The sequence below is a fragment of the Mytilus californianus genome, unplaced genomic scaffold (assembly GCF_021869535.1).
Source record: "Mytilus californianus isolate M0D057914Y unplaced genomic scaffold, xbMytCali1.0.p SCAF_15, whole genome shotgun sequence".
NCBI classification, from domain to species: Eukaryota; Metazoa; Mollusca; class Bivalvia; order Mytilida; family Mytilidae; genus Mytilus; species Mytilus californianus.
This window is the reverse complement of record NW_026262637.1, coordinates 14,414,747-14,424,026: the sequence shown is the minus strand read 5'-3', so window position 1 is coordinate 14,424,026 and position 9,280 is coordinate 14,414,747. Positions and strand designations below refer to the sequence as shown.

At 32.0% G+C, this 9,280-nt stretch overlaps 1 protein-coding gene across 1 annotated transcript in view; it reads left to right on the top strand.

Annotated features, from left to right (window-relative positions):
- The first annotated feature begins 1,314 nt into the window (after positions 1–1,314).
- Positions 1,315–9,280, top strand: part of LOC127725486 (PHD finger protein 24-like) — a 31,056-nt gene continuing 23,090 nt past the window's right edge. Inside the window, exon 1 of the mRNA XM_052232499.1 lies at positions 1,315–1,861. Coding sequence (XP_052088459.1) covers positions 1,535–1,861 — 327 coding nt within the window. The 5' untranslated portion in view covers positions 1,315–1,534. The remainder of the gene's footprint in view (positions 1,862–9,280) is intronic.

The window sequence follows — 9,280 nt, the reverse complement described above, 5'->3', positions numbered from 1 at the left end:
GGACAGGCACATACAGACATCAACCAGCGATAACCACTGAATTACAGGCTCCTGACTTAGGACAGGCACATACAGACAACAACCAGCGATAACCACTGAATTACAGGCTCCTGACTTAGGACAGGCACATACAGACAGCAACCAGCGATAACCACTGAATTACAGGCTCCTGACTTAGGACAGGCACATACAGACAACAACCAGCGATAACCACTGAATTACAGGCTCCTGACTTAGGACAGGCACATACAGACATCAACCAGCGACAACCACTGAATTACAGGCTCCTGGCTTAGGACAGACACATACATAATGTGTCGGGTTAAAACTGTTTGTGTGTGCGCCAACCCTTCCCTAACTTGGAACAGTGATGTAACAGTATCTAAACTCATCAGATCGAAGCACAAAAAAAAAATAACCATGTTTATTCGCGTTCGTTCTTCCTGCCAACCAGGGACGGGAGTGTAACAGCACAACTGAAATTCAGGGAAAACGTGGTTGACTCATGATAGCGGCACGAAGCACAAAACATGTAGAACTAAGCTAGTTCAAATTATTTTCATTCTGATCAAATATTATTTTTTAGAATTCATGCGTAATATAAAGAAAATGTATTATTTTTTATTTTTTAAATTCAATTTGAGCGTGGCTAAGTTGATTGGTTTTCAAAATCTGATGAAAATGTATGACACCATTTTACTTTAACCTGACCTAAATAAGATACATTCAGTTGTATCAGTAACTACAAAATAAAGTTAACTCTAAGCTCGGTTAATTCTATTTTGCATAGCTGCATTTCAGTTAAGTTTAAAATTATAGCATTCTTAATTACAGTGTCATCTCGGTTCTAATTGAATTGAAGATCTTATAAATAACTTGGGAATCTGGAGAATTCGATAACTCCAGTCAACACTCACATAGTCTTGGATTTATAATTGTTCTTTTGAATTAACGTAAAGAAAGTGTTTAAAGCACTCTTTAAGCAGGAAAGATCTTGGTGGTATATTCTTAATTAATATTAATCTTTTGATAGTGGAAATGAATGAATGAATGTATACAAGACCAAATACATGTATATCAAAATTTCCAATATTTTGATTTGTTTACGTGGGGTGAACAATAAACACACTGCTTTGATATTATAGAAATATTTTCATCTTAATCACGGAAACATTTAAATTTTCTATCAAATTAAATTTGAAGAGCTGTTTGTATAACGTTTTATAAATAATTTTGACATTGAAAACGGAAATTATATTATCACATTTAAAGATACTCAATTAAATACTAATTCAATAGAATACAAAGGCCTTTCTGACAATGTTTTCATGACTTTAGCAGTTAATTGTATTGGTTAAAAATATTTATATATTACCGACAGAATTCAACGTATTGATCTAAATATCGTGACTGGGAAAACAACGGAGAGAGACAGTGTTCGTTTTGAAAGCGGAAGGTTGTAGGAGGAGATTATGTGAAGCGTGTCGTCAAATCACGTGTGATTATTTTTTTTGGATACTATGGTGTATTAAATATGGGTACAGGAGTTTCAAGAGAAGATGAAGAAAAACAAACAAATATCAGGGTCAAAGTTCAAGCAGTGACAGCTTTTGAATCAGCTGGACGCAAACACAGGGAAAAAAGAAAATCTCCACTGGATAAGCGTAAAACAAAGCAGATTGGAAAGAGTGAAGGAAGTAAACAATCTGGATGGGATCGTGCAAGAGAAAAAAGTTTATCGAAGTTACACGTAAAGGATACGTCTTTAAGACTCAGTGATTTCAATAAGATTACACGCAAAACTCAATTAGATGAGGATGATATTAAACCAGTTGACATTCCATATATAACATCAGAAAAGGTATGGATCTTATTCTTTATCATATATGTAATCTATTCTATTTCCAATTATATCTTTCTTCTTTACTATTTCTCTATTTTGGTACATTTATTAACATATGATGTTGTAACATAAGGGATTCCCTTCAAATATATAACTATAATTTGCAAGGCAGTTTAGAACTTCCTTATGGGACTTTCTGGAGTGTGTCTTGTATATCTTTCCTTTCAAGTCTTTATTATAAAAATGAATAACAAGAAATAAATAATTATAAATTTACATACATTGCAAATTCAACAGAATAATTTGACATACAAAGACTGTATAACACGTGTTACCAATACACCCTTTCTTTTCTATTATACACATGTATATAGTTTGTTACCATTTCAAGATAAAAATCAATATTAATTCAAGTTATGTAAAAACTTCCCGTTTAAAATTTCAGTCCCGGAATTCGATATGTTGTCTATCTTTAGAAATCAAATTCCTTTCAATATTAAATGTTGACTACTTCCTTAAAACACAAGGATACAATTATCTTCCATCTCATCGTCGTTTTTAACCGTGTCGTTAAAAATGTCTTTTCTTATTATTAGAAAGAGTCATTTCGTGCCTTGACCTTTTATGTCTTTGCTTTAAATCACCGATTTGGTGTAATCCTCCAAAAGCAAGTTCTGGATACGTCGTGAAAGCCAACAACAACAACAAGACATTGCCTTTATTAAGCGATGTCACACGGAGTAATCAGATTATAAATGTTTCTATTATTGGTCTTAAAATGCTGTTATTGTTTTATTGACTTTTGGAGAGGACTTTATGTTACAGTTGATTTTTTTTCTGAAATGATTCTTATGTTTTCCTCTTGTGTATTATATACTTTAATCCTTCTTGTCGACTTAACACGTGTCCTAATCGTTATCTCACGATTCCGTAGAACTCTTTCCGAGATCACTGTACTATGTTCTGAATGTCACGAACTTAATACCAGCACACAAGGATGATTAACCAAACCCTTTGTTTCCAAAGTAAGATTTAGACGGAAAGTGATATGGTATCAAAATTCCAATCAAATTCTGGGAGATCTTTATGTATCATGTCAGTTTCACCCAGATTAAGAAAAATTTACACAGAGTAATTCTGTAATTTGAACTAATTGCTTACCTTACACTGTTTTTTTTATTACACAATGCAAGACCAATATCTATATCAGATTCCTCCAAAACAGCCTACTTTTTAGATATCAAAAGAAAAAAGTATTACATTCAAATGATCAAATATTTATTTAGCATGTTTTAATCGGTAAGTTGACGTTTTGCGATTGAGGTACATGTAGAATAGAACGCGGTGGGATTACAATATGTCAACTTCAGTAACTTGTGTTTTATTGTTTTGTCTTAACATATTAAGCAATACATACTGAAGTATTTTCAACATTCATATGCTGCAAACTCCTGATTAACGAAATAGGGTGCTTTAGATATTGAAAGTTTTTTTTTCAATTTGCTAATTCTTTTGACATTGATTGTAATTATGAAGAGACCTGAAATTTTGTCATGATTCCCTACTGAAAGTCCAAATAAAAACTTAAGGGTATGCAACGGTATATTGAGGCATATAGAGAAACCATAAACACAAGTTCATTTTATTTTGATCTTATCCATCTACTTCACTGTTGGTGTTTCAATGTAATATTCGAAATAATGCAAGTAGAATACAAAATATAAAATGAGGAGCTTTGATATAATTACCAATGAGACAACTATTCAACAGAGTTAAAATGACGTCAATGTAAGCAAATATAGGCCTCTTTACGAGGTTTAACGTCGAGCAAATCCCATACCGTATAATCATCTCAATTCAAACAACAACAAAAACCAACGACCTGATTTATGACAAATTAATAAACGAATATCAGATATAATAGACAAGCTACCAACGAAAACCACCGAATTACAGGCTCCTGACTTAGGACAGACACATACAGAATGAGGTAAGTTAAACATGTTTGTGAGCGCTCAACACTCCCCTAACCTGGAACAGTGGTGTAGCAGCACAACATAAGAACAAACTGTAAAAATATTTTGGAAATGGCTAGTCTCGTCAGATCGACACGAAGCACAAAAATAATAGCACAAAGATTAAAGACACAAAGTACCATTCTATGAGTATACCCACAGATACTGAAAGCTAGTTCAGAGCCAATAACAACTAAGTAATAAATCATTGTCTTCCAGACTGAAATGTATATTATAGGAACGATATATTCTAATCATAATCATAGTAAACAAATCTATCATGTCCAACAGATGACCAAGCAAATCATATTCGGTTAAGACAGAGTACAGAAGAGGTGACGTTTGTTCTATTATATTGGTTGTCGATATTAGCTTTTGAAAAAGGTCTTATGCCAAACGTTAGCAGAACTTTATTTAACTTGTTGAGATGTCAAAATATTTATTTTCTTATTTGTTTCAAATACGACTATATCCTTGAAATCCCATAGAAACTGATATATTTCTACAAAATTGTAATGATATCACTTGATTTTACAAATATTTAATTGTATTTATGAATGTAAACACTAAATAGTTTAACTTCCCTCGTGCCATTGAAGAAGAATATGGTTATATTTTATTTACATATTTGTCCGAGACGACAGTAGTTGCTACCGATAATATCCAGTGACAATTAATTGAACAAACACTGACAGGTTGAAGATTATTCACAATTATTATACAGGAATTTAAATCTTTATATATTGTTTGAATATCCTTGGTTAAGTACTTTCAGGTTTTAGAAATATTACTTTTAAGTAAAGGTTAATCTATGGAAAGGTATTTACTATGCGAAATACATATTTTAATGGACGAGGTGTTGTGACTATTGAGATAAATTATATATAGTTAACCCAAAGTAATGTATCTTCAATGATACTTTTGTCCTTTTTAAAACCTATTGATGGAATATTTGCTACTGGACGCTTCAAAGAACACAAAAGAGTTGTGTATTGTCTTACTGAACACTTTGATATGCAGGCAACGATTCCATAAATGTATTTTTAATGAAAAAAGACCAGAGATCACATTTTTGACTGATGAAAATTGAAGGCATCTCGGTATATCACTAATCTAGGACAGTTACAGTAATGGTGTACTTTCAAGTAGACGTAATAACATGAGGCCTACAAATATGTATGCTCATATGTACACTGAAATCTGGAGTATTATGAGATAGTAGTTGATGAAAGCCATGGAACAAACAATTGATTTTCGTGTCATGAATGAAATTATATTGTGTTAAAAAAAAGACTTTTTTGTTTTGATGTTTATATAATGAGAATGAGATGTGAGAAAACAAGGTTGTAAATTTCCTCTGACAGCTAACAAACAACCAAGTTCTTCAGTATATAAAATCAGATGTAAGACCAACTAGTACATATTCAAGGCCTAAGATAATTATATTTCAAATAAGGATGCATACTCGTAACAGTACAACACATTGAAATGTCATAGGAAAGGAGGAAGGAAATACCAGCTGTTACATTTTGACCTTTGACCTTTAACTGTACTAACAATGCTGAGTGTGCTAAATTATACATACTTAAAAGCTACATGTATTGATAAAATTAAAAAAATCTTCCTTATGAATACAAATATACGGCACGTCTCCTCTTGTTCACAATGGTATTTCGTATTGAAGATTCTGCGAAATTTTCATTGAAATAAGAGAATCTCGGAAGTAAAGTCTCTTCTCTCTTTTGTAGATTGTTTGAATTATTTCGGCATTATTTTAGAAAGTTACATTGAAAGCTGTTTGAAATCAAAATAGGAGTAGTTGCAATATGAAAAACCTTCTCCCTTGTGTACATAGTCAAAGCTCTTGTTTTCTCATGCTTTATCTCGTCATTGGTTTAAGATGATCAGTTGCAATATGGACGGACGGATAGACGGACAGAAGAACATTAGACTTAACGGTCCGCTTCACTAAGCATGGATACGATCGGGAGAAACCCAAATTGTAAAGTTTAACTTGTTTCTGGATATAAAAACAAATGCAAACAAATTTTAAGGATCATTATGTATCATAAATGAAGTCTGAGTAAAATGTATGCTGCTCTTTTCGTATTCAGAACATTTTATACCCAATTCCGAAATTATCTTGAAATCGTTAACATGATCCTCTTAAAAGTATCCAAAACTTCATTTTGCATCGACATACTAGATTTTGAGCGGCAATAAACCACTGTTCAAATTGATTAATTGGCACAAAATTCAAATGCAATTTCTAAAATCACTCAAAACCGCGTTATTTTTCTTTAATCTTGATTTCATGTGCGAAAACTTAATTTATTTCTTATCATTAAAAAACTTTTCAAGGAAAATAGCTAAATATTTTTTTGCTTTTTTTTCTTGGCTTTTTCTGGATATGACCACTGAACAATAACTGAAGAAACGAGTCCATAAAATGCAGGGCAGATATGACTTTCCATCTGAATCGTGATACACCTCTTCATCCGAATTTGCCTTTAGCTTAGCATCATTTAAATTCAGTTCCGTATTTTGATTTATTGGTTTAGCTTTCCATTATCAATTTCTTCTTCATTTTTGTATTTTTCATCTCCTCCAAAGTCCCATCCGCTCTGAATTATTCTATTGATAAGATGAAAGTAATACAATATAATAGCGTGACAGTTACACGCTTACCTTGTTTGAATAATTTAGACTTTTTAGTTTTATTTACAGGTGGTTCGGATTAACAAACTTTCAAAACGAATTTTGTAAGATATTAGTTGTGCCTATGTCGTTTAAAGCTTATATAATGTAGGGGTTTGTGGACTAAATGTCGATTCAGTAATATTTTGATACACCCTTAATTCTCCGGAATTGTCTTTTTTATCAGAACTATGAACGTTGCACAACGTACTACTTTCATTCACTATAATTTTATAACATTTCTGTAAGTAATATAATTAAGAAATACAGTGACCGATATCAGAATGATAAGAAGACATGATTTCATTTTTACTAGATCAAGTGTATTTAGGAATTCAAACATTTTCTTAACTTACTTATAGTTTTTTGTGCATACCTTTAAGATTTGTTTGTCCTCTCTGAAGCTTATGTTACAGACTTGGTTGCTTTGATTGACTGATTTTCTTACATTTGTTTCACTTAGAATTTTTTAAAAACTGTCAACGAATGATCATAATATTAGTGATAGTAATGGATACCAAGAACACCGTTACATCTCGGCAGTCGCTGTTTCACTTTTAATTTGCTATAGGATTGTTACACCAGATCTTGGTCATCACTGTTGAATTGATAATGTAGGACCATAATGTAGACAATTTAGAGCATGAGTTTAAGGCTTGAAATATTGTGTAAACATCTGTTCATTGTTGAAGATTCTTTGTTGATTTCTAGATGTCTTTTGATTGTTTGTTTTGATGGGTACTTCTCACATCTCACATCTCTTTTAATTTTTCTTCATGTATAACTATCGTGACTATTAATTTGACACCGCTCGAGATTTATATAACACTAAGACCGTATTTTTTTACCATTATAATTCCTAATATAGAACACATATTAAACTGATAACTCTATTTTAATATCTGAAATACGAAGAAAGTACGATAACAAATAAACAAAATAATCCATTTTGGTTGGTTTGAGTGAAGTTGACATTAAATCTTGATTGATTTCACACAAAAATAGAAAAAGTTAATAATTTGAATTGTATCAATACTATCTGATACTATTATATGTTGTTTAAAAGATTTAATCCGAAACTAAACATCATATTAGAAAGAAATTACATTTGTTATGAGTTTAAATAACCATTCATCACGCTATTTCTGTATTCTCTGACAAATGTATCAGATTTTAAACACTACAAAATCCAATGTCATATTCATAAAGAAAGGGTTGTGTTATTGTGCCAATCATGTCTAACTGAAGAATGCCTTTTAGGTATAAGTTTCTCTCTTGCATAGGGATAAGCATATTGCTTTTTAAACAAAAGTTCTATTTTACTTTTTAAACAAGAAAACAAAGAAACAAAGATATAATGATAACAGTAGTGATAAAATAAATAAAAAAACCACGTTGTTATATACAACAAACAGTTATAAAATAACTATATGATATCTGTTCTATTTTTCTGGTTTTTTTATTTGGTCACCACACTAAGATGATATTTTCCCTCCCTCCCCCATTTTAAAGCTTTTTTTGCTGATACTACAAAGACTCAATTAATTTTGCCATATCAAACCTTAAATTTTCAGTGTTATTACCAGAGATTCTTCAGGTGTACTAGATTTCATTTTAAAATGTTCAGGTTATATTTACTGAACATAAATATATAATATAAATAACATGTGGGCTTTGAAGTGCCAGGATGTACCTTTACCAGGAACGCTACATATATGCATAAAGATCTATCTTGTATAGTTGACTATAGTATATTTTTCATGTCGGGGCCTTTAACAGCCGACTTTGAGGTATGGGTGTTTCTTATTGTTGAAGGCTGTAAGGTTGCCTATTATTGCTTACATACACTTCATTTGAACTTTGGTGGATAGTTGTCTCATTGGCAATCATACCACATCTCCTTATATTGATATAAACAGCTGTGACTGTTCTTTTTTTAAACTTTGGTGAGGGTTGGTGATGAGGGGGGTTCTCCATAGGCGGATCCAGAGGGGCGGGTGGGGGGGAGGCCTGGGGGCCCGGGCCCCCTCCCTTTTGTGGGAAAAATTTGGTTGATTATATAGGGAATCACTGAAGCATGACTGGAGCGGGGCCCCCTTGGTCAGTCAGCGGGCCCCCCTTATGAAAAGTTCTGGATCCGCCACTGTTCTCGTCCTATTTGATGCGTGTTTTTATGTTGGAATATTTACGCTTCGAAAATGATATATATCTTAAATGATAATTTGAAATATTAAGTTTTTTTTCTCACGAAACTAAAGCTACAACTCCTTCGGTCTTCGGGAATCTTAGAAGTTTTATGTCTTCTTTTTTGTTTATGTTTGACGAATTATTAAGAATACAGTAATGACAATAACTCTTTTCACTACAAAAAACCTTAAAATAAAATTTCTTCAATTTTAACAACTAGAATTTAAATCAGTCCTATATACTTTCAGAAACTTTGAAATCAATGTTGTTAAAATGAGTTATAAAGGATATAATTACATCAATTAGATAAGGCAGAGCAGACGTATACTTTATGATCTTATCTATTCAAAAGTTTTAAGTGCCAATAACTGTATCTATATAGGTATACAATGTGTATTTTCGAATGACGAATGACTTTGTATATGTAAACAATAAAATAACAATTTATGAGATTAATGGCGATATAGACATTACCACAACTCACCATGGGAGCAAGGTTTTAACTACTGACTCTGTATCAGCTTTCAGAATGATGATT